General features: G+C 50.6%; 1 protein-coding gene across 1 annotated transcript in view; it reads right to left on the bottom strand.

The window, feature by feature from the left end:
- LOC136577311 (integrin alpha-M-like) overlaps window positions 1-20,957 on the bottom strand; it is a 141,928-nt gene that overhangs the window by 50,348 nt on the left and 70,623 nt on the right. Inside the window, exons 13-17 of the mRNA XM_066577181.1 lie at window positions 17,449-17,586; window positions 17,067-17,291; window positions 16,118-16,248; window positions 15,378-15,529; window positions 2,914-3,077 (exon numbers count right to left, since the gene is read on the bottom strand). Coding sequence (XP_066433278.1) covers window positions 2,914-3,077; window positions 15,378-15,529; window positions 16,118-16,248; window positions 17,067-17,291; window positions 17,449-17,586 — 810 coding nt within the window. The remainder of the gene's footprint in view (window positions 1-2,913; window positions 3,078-15,377; window positions 15,530-16,117; window positions 16,249-17,066; window positions 17,292-17,448; window positions 17,587-20,957) is intronic.

Here is a 20,957-nt window from a genome sequence, read left to right as displayed (position 1 = left end):
ATACTTACACACTGCTCCCATACATTATTACCATACACTATACTTACACACTGCTTCCATACATTATTACCATACACTATACTTACACACTGCTCCCATACATTATTACCATACACTATACTTACACACTGCTCCCATATATTATTACCATACACTATACTTACACACTGCTCCCATACATTATTACCATACACTATACTTACACACTGCTCCCATACATTATTACCATACACTATACTTACACACTGCTCCCATACATTATTACCATACACTATACTTACACACTGCTCCCATACGTTATTACCATACACTATACTTACACACTGCTCCCATACATTACCATATACTATACTTACACACTGCTCCCATACATTACCATACACTATACTTACACACTGCTCCCATACGTTATTACCATACACTGTACTCACACACTGCTCCCATACATTACCATACACTATACTCACACACTGCTCCCATACGTTATTACCATGCACTGTACTCACACACTGCTCCCATACATTATTACCATACACTATACTCACACACAGCTCCCATACATTATTACCATGCACTGTACTCACACACTGCTCCCATACATCATCCTCCAACACTACCCTCATACACAGTTCTTATGCATTCCTTGTATACATTCTTCTCAGAATGTGCCTTCACTCTCATTAGTTTCAATGAGGACTTCTTCACATGTATGTGATTTTGTCCAGTCAAGCGGCCGTGATAATCAGAGTTTGAATGGACTGATAAAAAAAACCAGTTCACGCGCAACTTTGCTCCACAGCGGCAAACACCATTGCGCATTAACCCATGTGTTTTTGCCCTGAAGGGAAGCCTTAATTCTGCACCATTGTTGCTATTAACCTGTGAGTCTGCCCTCATGAGCCAACATAAGATCCCTGAAGACACAGGGATCCTGACAGCCACTTTCCAACATTAAGGCCCCCTATCCACAGGCGTTGCGGTATCCCGCGGGAGCCGCTGCCCGGGAGCCGGAGCCGGCAGATGGATCTCCATGGTCAAGCTGATAGGCCGACCGCGGAGAATCGTGGCAATTCGCAGCATGCATGCGAATTGCCAGCCGCGAGTGGAGAATCGCAATGATTCTCCGCTCGTGGAAACGGGGCCGGCGCTTTCTATAGCAACGCTAAGGAAAGCTTCAGTCAGCATGATTCACTGACGATTTACTGCCAGAGAAATCACGTCCGTGGACAGGGGGCCTAAGGCTACATGCAAAATCAGCAGTCTGAAGCCGCCCTTAGATTCAGCATTCTGCCTTGGATTAACTGTCTGACGTCTGAAGACATTCTGATTGAAGGCTGTACAGCTCCAATGTCGGAAGATGTCCGGCAGGATATTCTTACTATAGATTACTGGCCGCTCTGTTGTCGGGGGCCTCTCCAGCATGTCACATACCGCAGTACTAGCTCTAGCCAACAGATGGCGCCATTGTATAATGGCAGAAAGAGAAAGCTCCCTAGGAAACCCTGAATCCAAAATTGGATTGCAAAGGGTTAAAGGGGTTGTCCCGCGCCAAAACGGGTTTTTTTTTTTTTCAACCCCCCCCCCCGGTCGGCGCGAGACAACCCCGATGCAGGGAGGTAAAGAAAGCTTACCGGAGCGCTTACCTTAATCCCCGCACTCCGGTGACTTCAATACTTACCGCTGAAGATGGCCGCCGGGATCCGTGGACCGCAGCTCTTCTGTGCGGTCCATTGCCGATTCCAGCCTCCTGATTGGCTGGAATCGGCACGTGACGGGGCGGAGCTACACGGAGCCTGCATTCTGCACGAGCGGCTCCATAGAAGACTGCAGAAGACCCGGACTGCGCAAGCGCGGCTAATTTGGCCATCGGAGGGCGAAAATTAGTCGGCTCCATGGGAACGAGGACGCTAGCAACGGAGCAGGTAAGTAAAAAACTTTTTATAACTTCTGTATGGCTCATAATTAATGCACAATGTATATTACAAAGTGCATTATTATGGCCATACAGAAGTGTATAGACCCACTTGCTGCCGCGGGACAACCCCTTTAAGTATCAGATCCATATCAGAAATACATGACGCCCATCTGACACTTGTTAAGCCGAGTGACCAAGGCCTTCGAGGAGATCTGAATGGAAGAGTGCAGATCGCCGTTACAGCAGTGCAAGGGGGCGAGCTCCGTACTAATGTCCCAAATGGAGAGATATACAACATGTGAGGGTAATGTCTGGGTAACTAATTGGCCACCAGGGGCAGATATTACTTTTTACTAGCTGCACAATCATGTGACAACTAAGATACGACAACAAAGGGAAAGATTCATATATTACAACTGAAAATTATACATTATGGAACACAACTAAAATAAAAACCACAGAACTATATTCACTAATACTGGAGTATCTAAGAAGAAGATTGTTGGAGTGATTTGCACCAAATCTATTAAAAGGCACACAGCTTTTAAGACATTTGGCGCATTTGGGACTGTATAAAAGTCAGAAAATCAAACATATACTGGCCATGAGCAAAAAAAACCAATTTGCACAATTTTCTGCTTTCTACTTTAAAAAATTTGACAGGAGCTGGGAGACCACACCTACTCCTTGGACACCACTCCCACTGTATTTTAATTTTATCATATCCCCCCATCCTTGGGCTTGTGGAGGGGTTCATTCATACAGTGCTGATTCCTTCCCTTTCTACCCCCCCCCATCCCCCCCCACACACACACATTGGGACGGTCCATTATATTTCTGTATAGTCGAACCCTCACAACTATCACAGCTTCTGCAGGGCACTACAATTCTAAGAAGTGGTTGGGTTAGTTGTAATAGGGGAGTTAGTTGGCAGATCATTATAAATGGCTGACAAGACACTTCTCCATGTGCTGCTGGTCCGGAGTGCGAATACTAACGGGAAGCATGATGGTGTAAGGGATGCACAGTTGATTCTCTCTGAGCTCCTGCAAAGAAGTTATCATACGAGGGTTGGCTTGTGGGGGGTCTGTGAAGCTGGCACGATTCTGGGTGCGACCCGCATCTAACACAAGGGTGTACTGCACTGAGGCCGAAATTCCATCTGCAATAAAAGAAGAGTCAGTAGTAAATGCACAAAATCTGGGAACTCATCTCCCTCCTTTATTTAAGGGTAGGCAGTGCCGGTGGAGGTACCATGAACTCATCCTCCAGGACGTGTGTGTATAATTAATGATGTCATACACTCTACTGTTACTATTACACACACCCCAATCGTATCAATAGAGACTGTGATATAGCCCAAAAATCCTATTAGCAAGTATCATGTCCAGTGTAATTTAAACTGCTGGACCTCACATGGTCCGTCATTATGTCAGAGTTTGGACCCAGGAAATTCTCTGGTGGACTTGTCTGATACTGATCCCATTACATTCCCACTCCCATAGTGGAAGGACCACTGGACTTGTCGGACGCCATCCTCATTGTATTACAACTCCCATAGTGGAGGATCCTCTGGACCTGTCCAACCCTGACCCAATTACATACGCAAAGTGGAGGATCATAGTAATATAGTATGTTAGGCTAAAAAATAGACCTTTGTCCATCTAGTTCAGCCCATTACACCTCTCCCCCCAACAATGTTGATCCTGATGAAGGCAAAAATACCCCAATGAGATAGAAGCCAATTTTCCTCATTTTAGGGGAAAAAATCCTTCCTGACTCCAATCTGGTAATCAGAATAATCCCCGGATCACCAACCATTCTGAGTAATCAGTGATGTAACATATTATATTGTAATACTCCAGAAAGGCGTCCAAGCCCCTCTTGTACTATTTTATCGAGTGCTGCATCACCACGTCCTCAGGCAGAGAGTTCCGTATTCTCACTGCTCTCATAGTAAAGAACCCCTTTCTATGTTGTGTAGAAATCTTCCTCCCTCTAGTAGAGAGCGCCCCCTTGTTACGGTTACAGTCCTGGGTATAAATAGATGATGGGAGAGATCTTTGTACTAACCCCTGATATATCTTGGGTATTAGTGTATCTTGACGCCACCGGAATTGGTGGGGGAGTCAAGATACAGGCAGTTTGACAGGAGGTTCACGTCCCCTGTTCCTGATTGGCTCTCAGACTAGCTCCCCTGCCCTTGGCCTAACAGGTCCTCCCTGGAGCGTAGAAGCAGCTCAGTGGTCTCCGGCTGTCTTTTCCACGGCATCTGGCTGGCAGCAGCGGTGAAGAAGATCTGCGGTCTCTGGCTGTCTGCCCCCTCATCCCAGCAGTGGCATTGCAGCAGCACTCAATAACCAGAGGGCTCTGCGTCTGTCTCCTCCATTCTCGGCCATTCACCAGCGCTCAATAAGCTCAGGACTAGAGATGAGCGAGCACCAAAATGCTCGGGTGCTCGTTACTTGAGACGAACTTTCCGCGATGCTCGAGGGTTCGTTTCAAATAACGAACCCTATTGAAGTCAATGGGCGACCTGAGCATTTTTGTATATCGCCGATGCTCGGTAAGGTTTTCGTTTGTGAAAATCTGGGCAATTCAAGAAAGTGATGGGAACGACACAGAAACGGATAGGGCAGGCGAGGGGCTACATGTTGGGCTGCATCTCAAGTTCCCAGGTCCCACTATTAAGCCACAATAGCGGCAAGAGTGCCCCCCCCCCTCCCAACAACTTTTACTTCTGAAAAGCCCTCATTAGCAATGCATACCTTAGCTAAGCACCACACTACCTCCAACAAAGCACAATCACTGCCTGCATGACACTCCGCTGCCACTTCTCCTGGGTTACATGCTGCCCAACCCCCCCCCCCCACGACCCAGTGTCCACAGCGCACACCAAACTGTCCCTGCCCAGCCTTCAGCTGCCCTCATGCCACGCCACCCTCATGTCTATTTATAAGTGCGTCTGCCAGAGGAAAAGCAGGCACACACTGCAGAGGGTTGGCACAGCTAGGCAGCGACCCTCTTTAAAAGGGGCGGGGCGATAGTCCACAATGCTGTACAGAAGCAATGAGAAATCCAATCCTGTGCCACCTCCATCTGGAGCTGCACACGTGGGCATAGCAATGGGGAACCTATGTGCCACACACTATTCATTCTGTCAAGGTGTCTGCATGCCCCAGTCAGACCGCGTTTTTTTTATAAATAGTCACAGGCAGGTACAACTCTGCAATGGGAATTCCGTGTGCATCCACAGCATGGGTGGCTCCCTGGAAGCCACCGGCTGTACATAAATGTATCCCATTGCAGTGCCCTGGACAGCAGAGCTAACATCAGATTAAATGCAGGTGGGCTTCGGCCCACACTGCATGCCCCAACCTGACCGGGCTTTTTAATTCATAGACACAGACAGGTACAACTCCCTATTGTGAAGTCCCTGTGGACCGACAGCATGGGTGGGTGCCAGGAAGCCACCGGCGGTACATAAATATATCCCATTGCATTGCCCATCACAGCTGAGGTAATGTCATGTTTAATGCAGGTGGGCTTCGGCCCACACTGCATGCCCCAGTCAGACTGGCGTTCTTTAGAAGTGGACACATGCAGTTACAACTCCCTGTGGACCCACGGCATGGGTGGCTCCCTGGAACCCACCGGCGGTACATAAATATATCCCATTGCAGTGCCCAACACAGCTGATGTAACGTCAGCTGTAATGCAGGTGGGCTAAAAATTAATTTGATTACACTGTAGGCGAGGGCCCCCAAAAACTGGTGTACCAACAGTACTAATGTACCTGAGAAAAATTGCCCATGCCCAACCAAGAGGGCAGGTGAAACCCATTAATCACTTTGGTTAATGTGGCTTAATTGGTAACTAGGCCTGGAGGCAGCCCAGTTAAAATAAAAATTGGTTCAGGTGAAAGTTTCAACGCTTTAATGAGCATTGAAACGTATAAAAATTGTTTAGAAAAATTATATGAGTGAGCCTTGTGGGCCTAAGAAAAATTGCCCGTTCGGCGTGATTATGTGAGGTTTCAGGAAGAGGAGCAGGAGGAGGAGGAGGAATATAATACACAGATTGATGAAGCTAAAAGGTCCACGTTTTGGATGGTAATAGGGAATGATGCTTCCATCCGCGGGTGCAGCCTACGTATTGTTTAGGTATCGCTGCTGTCCGCTGGTGGAGAAGAGAAGTCTGGGGAAATCCAGGCTTTGTTCATCTTGATGAGTGTAAGCCTGTCGGCACTGTCGGTTGACAGGTGGGTACGCTTATCCGTGATGATTCCCCCAGCCACACTAAACACACTCTCTGACAAGACGCTAGCCGCAGGACAAGCGAGCACCTCCAGGGTGCAGCGAGTTCAGGCCACGTGTCCAGCTTCGACACCCAGTAGTTGTAGGGGGCAGAGGCGTCACCGAGGATGGTCGTGCGATCGGCTACATACTCCCTCACCATCCTTTTACAGTGCTCCTGCCAACTCAGCCTTGACTGGGGACCGGTGACACAGTCTTGCTGGGGAGCCAGAAAGCTGGCAAAGGCCTTGGATAATGGTCCCCTGCCTGCGCTGTACATGCTGCCTGATCTCTGCGCCTCCCCTGCTACCTGGGCCGCGGAAATGCGCCTTCGGCCACTAGCGCTGTCGGATGGGAAGTTTACCATCAGTTTGTCCACCAGCGCCCTGTGGTATAGCATCATTCTCGAACCCCTTTCCTCTTCGGGAATGAGAGTGGAATGGTTCTCCTTATACCGTGGGTCGAGCAGTGTGTACACCCAGTAATCCGTAGTGGCCAGAATGCGTGTAACGCGAGGGTCACGAGAAAGGCATCCTAACATGAAGTCAGCTTGTACGCAACACATGGCTGTCCTCACTCGGAAGATCACTTTCAGGATCCTCCTCCTCCTCCTCCTCCTCCTCTGGCCATACACGCTGAAAGGATGACAGGCAAGCAGCATGTGTACCCTCAGCAGTGGGCCAAGCTGTCTCTTCCTCCTCCTCCTCATGCTCCTCCCCCTCCTCCTCCTCCTCCTCTGGCCATACACGCTGAAAGGATGACAGGCAAGCAGTATCTGTACCCTCAGCAGTGGGCCAAGCTGTCTCTTCCCCCTCCTCCTCATGCTCCTCCCCCTCCTCCTCCTCCTCAACGCGCTGAGATATAGACATGAGGGTGCTCTGACTATCCAGCGACATACTGTCTTCCCCCGCCTCCGTTTCCGAGTGCAAAGCGTCTGCCTTTATGCTTTGCAGGGAACTTCTCAAGAGGCATAGCAGAGGAATGGTGACGCTAATGATTGCAGCATCGCCGCTCACCACCTGGGTAGACTCCTCAAACTTTCCAAGGACCTGGCAGATGTCTGCCAACCAGGCCCACTCTTCTGAAAATAATTGAGGAGGCTGACTCCCACTGCGCCGCCCATGTTGGAGTTGGTATTCCGCAATAGCTCTACGCTGCTCATAGAGCCTGGCCAACATGTGGAGCGTAGAGTTCCACTGTGTGGGCATGTCGCACAGCAATCGGTGCACTGGCAGATGAAACCGATGTTGCAGGGTCCGCAGGGTGGCAGCGTCCATCTTGGAGTTGCGGAAATGTGCGCTGACCCGGCGCATCTTTCCGAGCAGGTATGACAAGTGTGGGTAGCTTTTCAGAAAGCGCTGAACCACCAAATTAAAGACATGGGCCAGGCGTGAGGCTGCCGAGCTGCAGAGCCGCCACCAGGTTATGGCCATTGTCACACACGACCATGCCCGGTTGGAGGCTCAGCGGCGCAAGCCAGCGGTCGGTCTGCTCTGTCAGACCCTGCAGCAGTTCGTGGCCCATCTGACTCTTCTCTCCTAAGCTGAGTAGTTTCAGCACGGCCTGCTGACGCTTGCCCACCGCTGTACTGCCACGCCGCGCGACACCGACTGCTGGTGACGTCCTGCTGCTGACACATCTTGATTGCGAGACAGAAGTTGCGTTGGAGGAGGAGGAGGGTGGTTTAGTGGAGGAAGCATACACCGCCGCAGATACCACCACCGAGCTGGGGCACGCAATTCGGGGGGTGGGTAGGACGTGAGCGGTCCCAGGCTCTGACTCGGTCCCAGCCTCCACTAAATTCACCCAATGTGCCGTCAGGGAGATATAGTGGCCCTGCCTGCCTGTGCTTGTCCACGTGTCTGTTGTTAAGTGGACCTTGGCAGTAACCGCGTTGGTGAGGGCGCGTACAATGTTGCGGGAGACACGGTCGTGCAGGCCTGGGACGGCACATCGGGAAAAGTAGTGGCGACTGGGAACCAAGTAGCGCGGGGCTGCCGCCGCCATCGTGCTTTTGAAAGCCTCCGTTTCCACAAGCCTATACGGCAGCATCTCCAGGCTGATCAATTTGGCAATGTGCACGTTTAACGCTTGAGCGTGCGGGTGCGTGGCGGCGTACTTGCGCTCACGCTCAAACAGTGGCGCTAGCGACGGCTGGACGCTGCGCTGAGAGACATTGGTGGATGGGGCCGAGGACAGCGGAGGTGAGGGTGTGGGTGCAGGCCAGGAGACGGTAGTGCCTGTGTCCTCAGAGGGGGGTTGGATCTCAGTGGCAGGTTGGGGCACAGGGGGAGAGGCAGTGGTGCAAACCGGAGGCGGTGAACGGCCTTCGTCCCACCTTGTGGGGTGCTTGGCCATCATATGCCTGCGCATGCTGGTGGTGGTGCCTCCCCAGCTGATCTTGGCTCGACAAAGGTTGCACACCACTGTTCATCGGTCGTCAGGCGTCTCTGTGAAAAACTGCCACACCGTAGAGTACCTTGACCTCTGCAGGGTGGCATGGCGCGAGGGGGCGCTTTGGGAAACAGTTGGTGGATTATTCGGTCTGGCCCTGCCTCTACCCCTGGCCACCGCACTGGCTCGGCCTGTGCCCACACCCTGACTTGGGCCTCCGCATCCTCGCCCGCGTCCACGTCCTCTAGGCCTACCCCTCAGCATGCTGTATTACCAGTAGTGCAGAAACAGAACGCTGTAATTAAATGTGCCGCTTATTGGCCTGTGGTTGGAGGCTGACTTCGCTTACGGAACGCCAGGAAATAATTTTGCGCAAGCCTGCTGTAACACTTAGCTGGCTGCGTATGAATTTGGAGAACTATACACCCAGCAGAGACCCAGAACACTGAGGACACTCACAGGCAGCCCAAATAGATTTTTTTCCCCAAATTTTTTTGCAAAGGCGCACTGCCTATATTCAATCAATAATCAATATGTCTTCTGTCCCTGCCTAAGCGCTTCTGGTCCTGGAGTATGTCAAAGAACTGCAGAGTGTTGCACTGTGAACTGCAATACAGCGGTGATTTCACAGCCCAGACAGAGCCAGGAAATAATTTTGCGCAAGCCTGCTGTAACACTTAGCTGGCTGCGTATGAATTTGGAGAACTACTACACCCATCACACACGGACCCAGAACACTGAGGACAGTCACAGGCAGCCCAAATAGATTTTTTTCCCCAAATTTTTTTGCAAAGGCCCACTGCCTATTTTCAATCAATATGTCTTCTGTCCCTGCCTAAGCGCTTCTGGCCCTGGAGTATTACTGCAGGGCGCAATGCTCTGCACGGCCGATATACCAAAAAAAAAAAAGTGCAACACTGCAAAAAGCAGCCTCCACAGTACTGCACACGGTTAGATGTGGCCCTAAGAAGGACCGTTGGGGTTCTTGAAGCCTAAAATACTCCTAACACTCTCCCTATAGCAGCTCCACCAAGATACCACTTTCCCTCCTCTATGTCAGAACGTATCTGTGGCGAGCCGCGGGAGGGGCCGATTTTTATACTCGGGTGACACCTGATCTCGCCAGCCACTCACTGCAGGGGGGTGGTATAGGGCTTGAACGTCGCAGGGGGAAGTTGTAATGCCTTCCCTGTCTTTCAATTGGCCAGAAAAGCGCGCTAACGTCTCAGAGATGAAAGTGAAAGTAACTCGAACATCGCGTGGTGCTCGCCTCTAGTAACGAGCATCTCGAACACGCTAATACTCGAACGAGTATCAAGCTCGGACGAGTACGTTCGCTCATCTCTGCTCAGGACTATCCGGCTGTATTCCTCGGCGTGGGGTTGCCAGCATCGCTGAGCAAGATGAGCGTTCCTCAGCTGTTTGACCTGTCCTCGGGTGCGGAGTAAGCGTCCCAGCAGCGGCCTGCCAGCAGTGCGCAAGAAGCAGAGGGTGCTGTGCTTGTCTCTCCCTCCTCCGGCTCACTTGTTCATAACTCGACGGTTAGGTGCGTTGTGAGTGCTGCTGTAACACATGCAAGTGCTGGTGGCCGTGCAGGAGCAGTGAGCGGTGGTGGACCAAAGTGTCATGAGCCGACCACTTTGTGCCCCTGCAGGAGCGGTCAGGTGTGCCGAGCGGCGGGGCCAGCAGTCCTAGCACCGGAGCTGTTTGACACATGGGAGGGGATGGCCGTGCAAGACCGCTGAGCAGGGCAGATGGTCGGGGGACCAAACTGTGGTATTGCTGTCTCTTGATGACACGGAGCCAGTTTTCCTCCTTCCAGGACCCTCAGCTCTTGAGCCAATTGGGAGCTAGGGGTGTGACAGGGGCGTTCCTCCTAGCTTCTGGTGATGTCAAGATACACTAATACCTATATCTTGTAAAGGGGCAGTACAAAGAATGGCCTGTAGGGGGCTATAGACAGACATTCTGGTGCCTGAGATGAGGGAAAACACCCTGGGTGTGGCAGGAAGTAGGATTAAGGTGTCTGTTCCTGCCACATTCAGAGGAGAAGTGGGCTGAAAGCCAGAGAGGGACCTGGGCTGAGAGCCAGAAATAGAGGTCCACGTAGAAACCTGAACACTAAAAGACTAATCGTGTGCCTCAGGAAAGCTGGGTAGAACTTGTCCTGAGGAAAGCTGGGTGAGAACTACAGTTGGACTGTTTATCATTGAAAGCCTTAAAGGGGTTGTCCGGCCATAAACATTAGGTCTCATTACTTCTGTTTGCCCAATACAATGCACTTTGTAATATACATTGTGCATTGTAAATTAGGCAAACAGAAGTTATTCACTTACCTTTCTGATGCCCCCCCCTGTGTTGCTCCTCGGTTGCCATGGGTTCCGACAAGTCTCTTGTCCTCTTCTTGTCGGGGCGACGGGGACACGCTTCTCCAGCACAGCTCTGCGCATGTGCAGAAGAACTTCAGCCGCTGGGAAGCTCAGTTCTGCCTGCAGGGGAGGCATGGCTGCTGGCTCTTCATCTCCAAGGTAAGAATGAGTGGAGGGGCGGGTTCTCGGGGGGGGGGGTGGAGAGGGAGAGATGGATGGATGGATGTGTGCAATGGGGGGGGGGCAGTGATGTGTGTGTGTGTTCGTGGTGTCTGGAGACCCGGCTGTCAGAAGTCCCGGGGGAAGGGGGGAGGGTTGGAGAGGGAGAGATGAATGGATGGATGTGTGCAAGGGGGGGGGGTGCAGTGATGTGTGTGTGCAGGGACCCGGCTGACAGAAGTCGGGGGGGGGGTCATTGTGAGGGGGGGGTCGCTGTGGGAGGGGCACTATGAGGGCATGTGTGTGTGGGGAAATGTTTTGTTTTACTTTACTTTAGCAGGGTGGGGGGGCAGTAGGTAGCCTTGCAGTGGGGGGCTGCAGGAGAGTTCTCTCTCGGCTCTCCCCAGCCCCTCTCCATTCACTATACACTCATGCCAGGATTTTATCCTGAACCATGAGTGTATAAGTGTCCCCTGGCTACAACCCCTCTGAGTATAGTATGCAGCAGGGGGCGAGGCCTGGGCGGGGAGACACTGTAGAGCAGTTCAATAGAGGTGGGCGTGTCGTGGGCGGGGCTAGGACGTGAGCTGAGGGAGGCCATGAAATCCTGCTTTTTCATGCCTCTTACTGCCATCGGGAGCGCGCACACAGAAGAGGGAGAGCGCAGAGCATTGTGGGAAGGCAGCACAGAGGCGCCATCTTTGAAAGCTGCAGTGAACATCAGATTCTAAGGTAAGAAACTGACATTGCAGCTGATCTGCCTGCCGGTTTGAGCCCCTGTATGCTGTCTGTTACTATCCTTACTGAAAGGAAAGCAGCAGCATAAAAATTTTTACCCTGTGTGGCCGTACAACCCCTTTAAGTAAAGAACATTTAAGTTAATTGCTGAGAGCTGTGCTAAAGCAAGCTGATGTTACTTTGAAAGTATAAATAAATGAGAAATTGGATTTTAACCTGATGGTGTCTACCTGTGATGTGAGTGAATGATCCCAAGTGTTACAATCTATACACAGTTATTAGAGCGCCCCCTTGTTAAAGTCCTGGGTATAGATAGATGATGGGAGAGATCTCTGTATTGTTCCCTGATATATCTATACATAGTAATTAGAGCTCCACCTTATTAGAGTCCTAAAAAGCAGCAAAATAAATCACGAAGCTGCTAGGGACTGGTTGGCGGGGGGTCAGAAAGGGGTTGGGATAAGCGACCAGGTATAGGTAGGCTGGTAAAAGTTAGGAGGAAGAGAAGACAGTCGTACGTGGAGTGAAGAGTGAAGAAGATATAGCTGGAGACTGAGAGAAAGAAGACTTTACCTGGTGCAGAAAATTCCGTAAGCGGTGGCCAGCCAGGGCCCCCAGTGGCTCGAGTAGATGGTCAAAGAGTTCCGGCGCCCAGCAGCTCCAGCCATGGAGGGTAGCGGTGCCCCACAGGAGGGATCGGTGGCAAGGTCCGGGGTAAGCCACAAAGGAAAAGAAACTTCCCGGTTAGGCTGAGCCCCAGCCCGGCAGCCAAGAGAGGAGAGTGCACGGTGAGTCCGCGGTCAGCCGGCAGAACAGTCATGATGAGGATAGAGTCGGCGGTTGCTACGGGCGGCAGACAGAGTGAGCGGAGGCAGGTGCGTCGTGATGTGGCTGGCCCAGCATGCAGTGGTACGGCTGTTTCGAGTGGAGGAGCGGTGACGGCGAGCAGTAAGTCTAGCATGGGGGGGGGGGGGGGGCTGCGGCTGTCCAGCAGGCACTTATGGTGGTGGGAAGGCGTGCCCTATGTGGCTCCGATTTTGGACAGCTGCATGATCCCAGGAAAAAAAGAAGTTCCAGCTAAAGGCTGGCACAAGGCGAGGATGGCATTGGGGGCTATGGGAGCGAGACCCTATTCAGCCCTGATGATGACAGTAGAAGGGGTAGCGGGCAGAGGAGTAGTAGTGGGTGGGCGAGCGGGCCTAAGAGGGGGAGGGGAAGGAGGAGGGGGCGGCTGCAACAGGGGATGTACAGGGAAGAAGGGGATATCACAGTCAGCTGGGGAGGCCTACAGTCAGAAGGGGGGGGGGGGTAATGCAAGGGATTTTCAGGGTGTGGGTGAAAAGAGGCTTGCTGGCAGGAGGGTCAAAGCAGAAGCTGTCCAAGGAGGTGCAAGTCTGGGCAACTAAAATGACCAACGTTTGGATCTAGCTGATCCTAGCCCAAAAACTTCAAAAAATGTTCTTTCCGGGAGGTGCTGCAGGTGCCGGTGGGCAAAGTCCAATGGATCTTGTTGGTCTTTTAACGAGGGACATTGTCGCTTCTACGCCTCGTGCAAATTCAGGCACGAATGTTCAATATGTGGTGGAGCGCAAGCTCCATAGTTATTAGAGCGTCCTATTGTTACAGTCCTGGGTATAATAGATGGTGGAAGAGATCTCTGTACTGACCCCTAATATATCTATACATCGTTATTAGAGCGCCCCCTTGTTACAGTCCCGTGTATAATAGATGATAGGAGAGATCTCTGTATTGTTGCCTGATATAACTATACATAGTTAGTAGAGCGCCCCCTTGTCATAGTCCTGGGTACAAAAAGATGATGGGAGAAATCTCTGTATTGTTCCCTGATATATCTGTACGTAGCTTTTAGAGAGCCCCCTTGTTATAGTCCTGGGTATAATAGATGATGGGAGAGATCTCTGTACTGACCCCTGATATATCTATACATAGCAATTAGTGTGCCCCCTTGTTATAGTCCTGGGTATAATAGATGATAGGAGAGATCTCTGTATTGTTCCCTGATATATCTATACATAGTTATTAGAGCGCCCCCTTGTTGCAGTCCTGGATATAATAGATGATGGGAGAGATCTCTGTACTGACCCCTGATATATCTATTAGAGATGAGCGAACGTACTCGTAATGAGTACTTACGCACCCGAGTACCGCCATTTTCGAGTACTTCAGTACTCGCGCGTAAAGATTCGGGGGGCGCCGGGGGGCGGGGAGAGGCGCGGCGGTGCGGGGGGTAGCAGCGGGGAACAGGGGGGAGCCTCTCTCTCTCTCTCTCCCTCTCCCCCCCACTCCCCGCTGCAACCCCCCGCGCCGCCACGGCGCCCCCCGAATTTTTTCGCCCGAGTACGGAAGTACTCGAAAATCGCGGTATTCCGGCGAAAAAGCGGCGGGGCCGAGCACGTTCGCTCATCTCTAATATCTATACATAGTTATTAGAGCGCCCCCTTGTTACAGTCCTGTGTATAATAGATGATAGGAAAGATCTCTGTATTGTTGCCTGATATGACTATACATAGTTAGTAGAGCGCCCCCTTGTCATAGTCCTGGGTACAAATAGATGATGGGGGAGATCTCTGTATTGTTCCCTGATATATCTATACATAGTTATTAGAGCGCCCCCTTGTTATAGTCCTGGGTATAATAGATGATGGGGGAGATCTCTGCATTGTTCCTTGCTATATCTATACATAGTTAGTAGAGTGACCCCTTGTTACAGTCCCGGGTATAATATATGATGGGAGAGATCTCTGTATTGTCCGCCAATATATCTATACATAGTTATTAGAGCAACCTCTTGTTATAGTCCTGGGTATAATAAATGATGGGAGAGACCTCTGTATTGTTCACTGATATATCTATTCATAGTTATTAGAGTTCCCCCCTTGTAACAGTCCTGGGTATAATAGATGATGGGAGAGATCTCTGTATTGTCCGCCAATATATCTATACATAGTTATTAGAGCGCCCTATTGTTACAGTCCTGGGTATAAATAGATGATGGGAGAGATCTCTGTACTAGCCCCTGATATACCTATACATAGTTATTAGAACGCCCCCTTGTTACAGTCCTGTATATAATGGATGATAGGAGAGAGCTCTGTATTGTTCCCTGATATAGCTATACATAGTTATTGGACTGACCCCTTGTTATAGTCCTGGGTATAATGGATGATGGGAGAGATCTCTATTGTTCCCTGATATATCTATACATAGTTATTAGAGAGCCCCTTGCCATAGTCCTGGGTACAATTAGATGATGGGGGAGATCTCTGTATTGTCCCCATACAGTGGAGGATCCTCACAACTTGTCTAACCCTGACCCCATTCTCATAGTGGAGGATCTTTGCTGTCCCAACAGATAGATGTGACGAAGAGCTATACCGTATTGAACTAACGACTGACCACCTACTATACTGTGAGTAATACCATCACTGCCGGTCCTATAGGTGACTGGTATACACTGTATGGCTACCCCCATGATACCCGCATTACCTCTGGCTTTAGGGGTTTTCACATTCTTGTTAAAGCAGACTTTAACTTCTGTCTTCTGTATTTTGAAATTGTCTGTGCATTCATATGAAGAAAGTGAAAACTCAGAGGGTCTGAAGCTCATGGACACGGTGACCTGGAACACAGGCCGAGATCTGCACGGGAGAAACATTACTAATGAGGGGCACAAAACACAAGAGGGTTCAGAGGACATTACACCCCATAATCAAAAAATGCCCTGTAAGTAGGGGTCCTGGAGTCATGTTCTTCTGACACTCCATTAATGTTCTATTACCAGTTAGGTGCTTCTGTAAAGCTGTCGGACAATTAATATGCCCACCATGTGGAGTGTCACCCTGGTCCTACAGGCTTTTGAATGTTAAGTGTGCCCAGTTATATAGTGACCTATCTTTCACCCATGTGTGATTACGGCCGGTTCACACCAACACCTGATATTCTGTTTTCCTGTTCCATCATGTCAGATCCGTCCAATGATGGAAAAAAGCGGTGCTGGACAGACCCTAGTGACTATAATGGGGTGTGTCCAGCTTTTGTCCTGTCCTTGACATCTTCTTGGATGAAATAACGCAGCTTTCTATGCTATTCCAATTCAGATCTTTACGGAAATCTGCGACTGAGTCTCCGAGCAGTTTGGGGGAATAACGCTCTTCATGCCATTAAGTGTCGTACGAGACATCACAGCAGAGACCGGCAGCAGCGCGGGGCTAAGGCGCCCTTCTCACCTCAGAACGACAGCGACACCTTCACCCCCCACCGTCACATCTGGCAGCCCGTCATTCGTCACGTCTAAGTTACCAGCCACCGATCTTCCAAAGAACTGAACTCCACCGCTCAGTTGACTTCCTGCAATGCGCTGGGGAATAGGATGGAGAAAGAAATGTAGCACGTAGATGTCTCTGAACACCAGTAACCAAAAATGGCACGAACGCATGATGAGCTATGACCACGCTAGCTGTACACTTGTTACCATATTTACTGCCAGCTTCAGGCTTTACTGATATGACAATTAGTAACCCATGGGATGTTTTATGTGTCTCAATAAAGTTAATATTGATCTACACAACATGGCGCCAAGAAACAACGACGAGGGAAACTCCCACCCGCTTATTGAAGTTTTACCACATTTGTCTCTGTATGCCACAAGAGAAAATTACATTGATGTAGACGTTGTATTACTGATCTGTGAGTTCCCCCCCAGGGCAGATTGGGATACGTACATGGGGCATGGTGATAGTGGACATAGAATATATACGCAGATGCGGCATCGCAATAGAAGATATAGAACGACCCACCGCAGAGATAAAATGGCAAATGCAGAGAAAAACATTGAGTTGCAAGAATAGTACTACTAAACAGCTAACGACAACAATGCAGCAGGGAACGCACAGGGTACTGCAGTACATTACATAGAGTTTATGGGCCGGGTGCACACAGGACACTACAGTATGTTACACGTTACATGGACCAGGTGCACAAGAGGCCTTACATTACATATGTTACATGGGACTGGCACACACAAGTCATTACATGCATTATATGGAACAGGCACACATAGGGCACTATTGTGGTGCTACATTCACATGTCTTTTTAAGTGTTTTTACCTTTTGCTGGCCACCTCACACCTCACATTTCTGAGATTTTTGTGCACATCATATACTTTTCCAGTTTACCTGTATATACGAGGTTCTGAAGCCGCCATCTTTTCCTGGGAAGATATACAGCGCTCCTTCACCGTTGTCTTCAAGGGGGGCCCCAATAGCTAAGTCAGGATACTGGTCTGCAGTTAAGTCTGTAAGAATGGCGATGGCGGAGCCAAAATGGCCCATATATTGGCTGCTGTCACCCTGTAGAGTCTCTGAGCAGGTGAATTCGGTGACTGTTCTCCGTGCTTTCATCTGCCGGCACCAAGAATGGTGTGAAACACTCTATTCTAAGTACATGGTCTAAATACAAGTAATGAGGAAATGTGGGAGATGATCCCTGTGTCATGGTGGTGTTGTGCCACTCATACAGAAGTCATAAAATACATTAGATCTCATGTATAAGTCTCACCTGGGTAGACATGGGGCACAGGTAGACTCGCCCTCCTGGACCTACTGTAGAATAATATGTAGGGGCTCCCACCACCAAGAGAACTTTTGATGCACTTATTTTGACCATGTTCAAGACTGACCCAAAGTACGACCCAATCTGCAAAGAAAGCAAACATCACAATTGTGCAAGGAGAAGCAGCAGGAAGCAGTCAGCCGGGCGCGCTCTAAAGCTTTCGCCAACTCTCTGTATTTCATACCCTAGTCCAGTGATCTCCAGCCAGTGACTCGGGAGCTACATGAGGTTACATGGACTTAGTACTAACTAACAAACCGGACCGAATAAAGGGGGTACAGGTTGAGGGGCACTTGGGTAACAGTGACCACAATATAATCAACTTCCAGCTGTCATTCAATAAGAAGCCTTATCAGGGAGCGACAAAGAAACTAAACTTTAGTAAAGCAAAATTTGATCAGATCAGAACTACTATCGGTAACATTAATTGGGACAACATCCTCAAAAATATCAGTACAGAGGACAAATGGGAAAAGTTTAAAAGGATCCTAATCACCTCATGTGAGCAGTTCATTCCCTTTAAAAATAAAAGAACTTCAAATAAAAGGAAACCAATGTGGCTCGACAAGACGGTAAGAGGGGCAATAAATGAAAAAAAGAAAGCGTTCAAACTACTAAAGCAAGAAGGCAGCGAAGAAGCACTAAAATCATACAGGGAAAAAAACAAAATATGCAAAGATAAGATCAGAATTGTTAAGGAGGAGGCTGAAAGACTGATCGCCAAAGAGAGCAAAAACAACCCAAAACTATTTTTCAACTATATTAACAGCAAAAGGATTTGCACTGAGAGCACTGGCCCTTTAACAAATAATGCAGGAGAACTCATTGAAGATGATGGAGGGAAGGAAAACCTATTAAATAGTTTCTTTTCAAGCATATTCACGAACGAAAAGGAAATGTCACATGAGATGCAGGGGACCAAAATGAACCTCTCACAAAATATCTCATACCTAACGCAGGAGGAAGTGCGGAACAGGTTAAAGAAGATTAAAATCAATAAATCGCCGGGCCCAGATGGAATACACCCAAGGGTTCTAAGAGAACTAAGTGATGTGATAGCTAGGCCGCTTTATCTAATATTTGTGGATACTATCAAGACCAGGGTTGTACCACTGGATTGGCGCATTGCCAACGTGGTTCCAATTTACAAAAAGGGGACCAAAAGTGAGCCTGGGACGGGGGCATGGCCAGCTAATGGAGGAGTGAGACGTGCCTCAGCTCGGCTCCCGCATCCAGCCCCATCTAGCCGACACGTGGAGGACCCAGACCCGGCAATCCGCAACAATGGCGAAGGGGAAGAAGAGAGGAGTCACACCAACCTCCTCAGACGACTCCAGGAGAAGCATCGCGACCCTGCTGCGAAGAACAGCGGGAGCAGAGTCCCGGGAGCGCGCACCCAAGATGGCGCCCGCTCCACTTCCGGAGCGGCAACACAGCCCTGCATCGGACAGCAATCAGCCGGCTGGAGCCCGGGGAGAATCCCGAAGCCTGGGCGGCCCAGCGGGAGACCCCGATCACCACCACATACCACAGAGAGGAGGTGACGGCACGACACTACCGGCGGACGGCGGACCGCCGGTACCCGCTGGCAGCAGCAGCTCAACGGAGGGGGGAGGAGGAGCAGCAAGCGCTGAGGGCGCTACAGCAGAGGAGGAGGTGAGAGCGGCAGGGGGGATTAATGAGCCAGCCCCAGGGATAAGGGGAGACTCCACCAGCTCAGAAACAGAGTCACCTGCGGCCCAGATAGCCCCCCCACAGGCAGACTTACAGCACCCAGCAGGGGAAAAGGGGCCAGGAAAAGCAGCCCAGGAAAAGGGGAGAGCCCGTCAACCACCCCCAGCAGAAGAGCCCCCAGTGGAGCAGGGGAAAAGGGCAACGACCCACACAGGCAACAAGCCCAGCAAGGGGGTACAGCCAAATGAAAGGGACGTACAGCACCCAGTGAGGCAGGACGAGTCCCCCCAGCAAGATGCAGGACAGGCTGGCAAGCACCCCCCACAGGAAATCAGCCTCTCAAGGCAGAACAGCTCCCCACCAACATCCAGCTCCCCAGAGCCGCCCTCCCGGCAAGGAGACACCCCTAAGGGCCTTACGCACAGCCCGCACATAAACATGCCGGACACAGACACAAGTCAGCCAAGACCGAGCTCTCCTCAGCAACAAAAAAGAACAGCACAAGGAAAGACTAGGCTGGCCGACGAGCAGGCCACAACAACAACTAAGTCATCACAGAGGCCAAGCGTGCAGAACGAGTCCAGTAACCGGGCCAAGAATGCATCAACACCCCCTGTGCCGCAACCGGATCGGGCTCTTCCGCGGTCCAGCCTCCCTCTGATACACGGCTCGCCAGAGCAACTCCTAGGACCCAGAGCCCCTTCCAAAGAACCCACAGATGACCACCAGCCCGAGTCAGAGACTGGCCCACCAGTACAACCATATCACAGCGCCCCGCTACCACAAAGAAACGCGGGACAGAGAAGATACACACAGACCGATGTGCAAGGCGCAGCCAAACCCAAGACTACCGAGCCGCAAGCCAGCAAACAGAATATTGTGACAGGCAGCGCAGACAACGCCGGTAACAGAACAGGACGATCAAACTTCAGATACCTAGCCCAGAGCGAACCCAACAACCAAACCCTTGAATCAGAAGTGGGTGAGGACTGGGACTGGAAAAGTCATCTAAGGGCCCTACCGACGCAGAATCACATTGATACCCTTTTCCAGCAACTCGAGGCCGCACGTAAGAAGGACGTAGCGTCTCTCCAGCAGGAGATCCGACAAATAGGCCAGAGAGTAGAGGCAGTAGAGGAGGCCCAGGAGAAGGTCACAGAAACGCTTGAGGCGCATGATCAAGAGCTACACCTACACTCCCAGCAGATACTAGATCTCTACACGCACCTCGATGACCTAGAAAACCGGCATCGGAGAAATAACTTACGGATAAGAGGCCTTACGGAAGAAGTTGAACCACCACAACTGGAAGGCTGGGCCCAGTCATTCTTCAATAATATATTGAAGCGACCGGAGTCGCGCAGAGCATTGAAACCGTTGCTGACCATCCTCCAGGATAGGGGGATTACCTATCGCTGGGGTTTCCCCTTCCAACTACATGCTTCTAAGAATGGCAGGGCAGCAACATTCCGAGGACTGGGAGACTTACCACATTTCTTGGGAACTCTGGAATTACCCCCAGTCCGACTACCAGATTGGCCAACATCGTGCTCCCTTCCGGTGCCACCCCCAAGAAACACGTGGATACCGGTGCCCCCGAGATCCAGACGACGACGCAGAGACCAACGCCAGGGGGGAAATGAAGACGCCAGAAGCGGAGCGGCAGAGTGACCGGGACGCAGCCACTTCTATTCTATAATCTCATACTGTCTTGTTTCTCCTCTTTTCACGCATATACTTCTACTATACCTATAACTCCTCCCCCCCCCTCCCCCAAATGC

The sequence above is a fragment of the Eleutherodactylus coqui genome, chromosome 8, assembly GCF_035609145.1.
Source record: "Eleutherodactylus coqui strain aEleCoq1 chromosome 8, aEleCoq1.hap1, whole genome shotgun sequence".
NCBI classification, from domain to species: Eukaryota; Metazoa; Chordata; class Amphibia; order Anura; family Eleutherodactylidae; genus Eleutherodactylus; species Eleutherodactylus coqui.
Note: the sequence above shows the minus strand (reverse complement) of the source record. Positions and strands in the feature narration are given on the sequence as shown.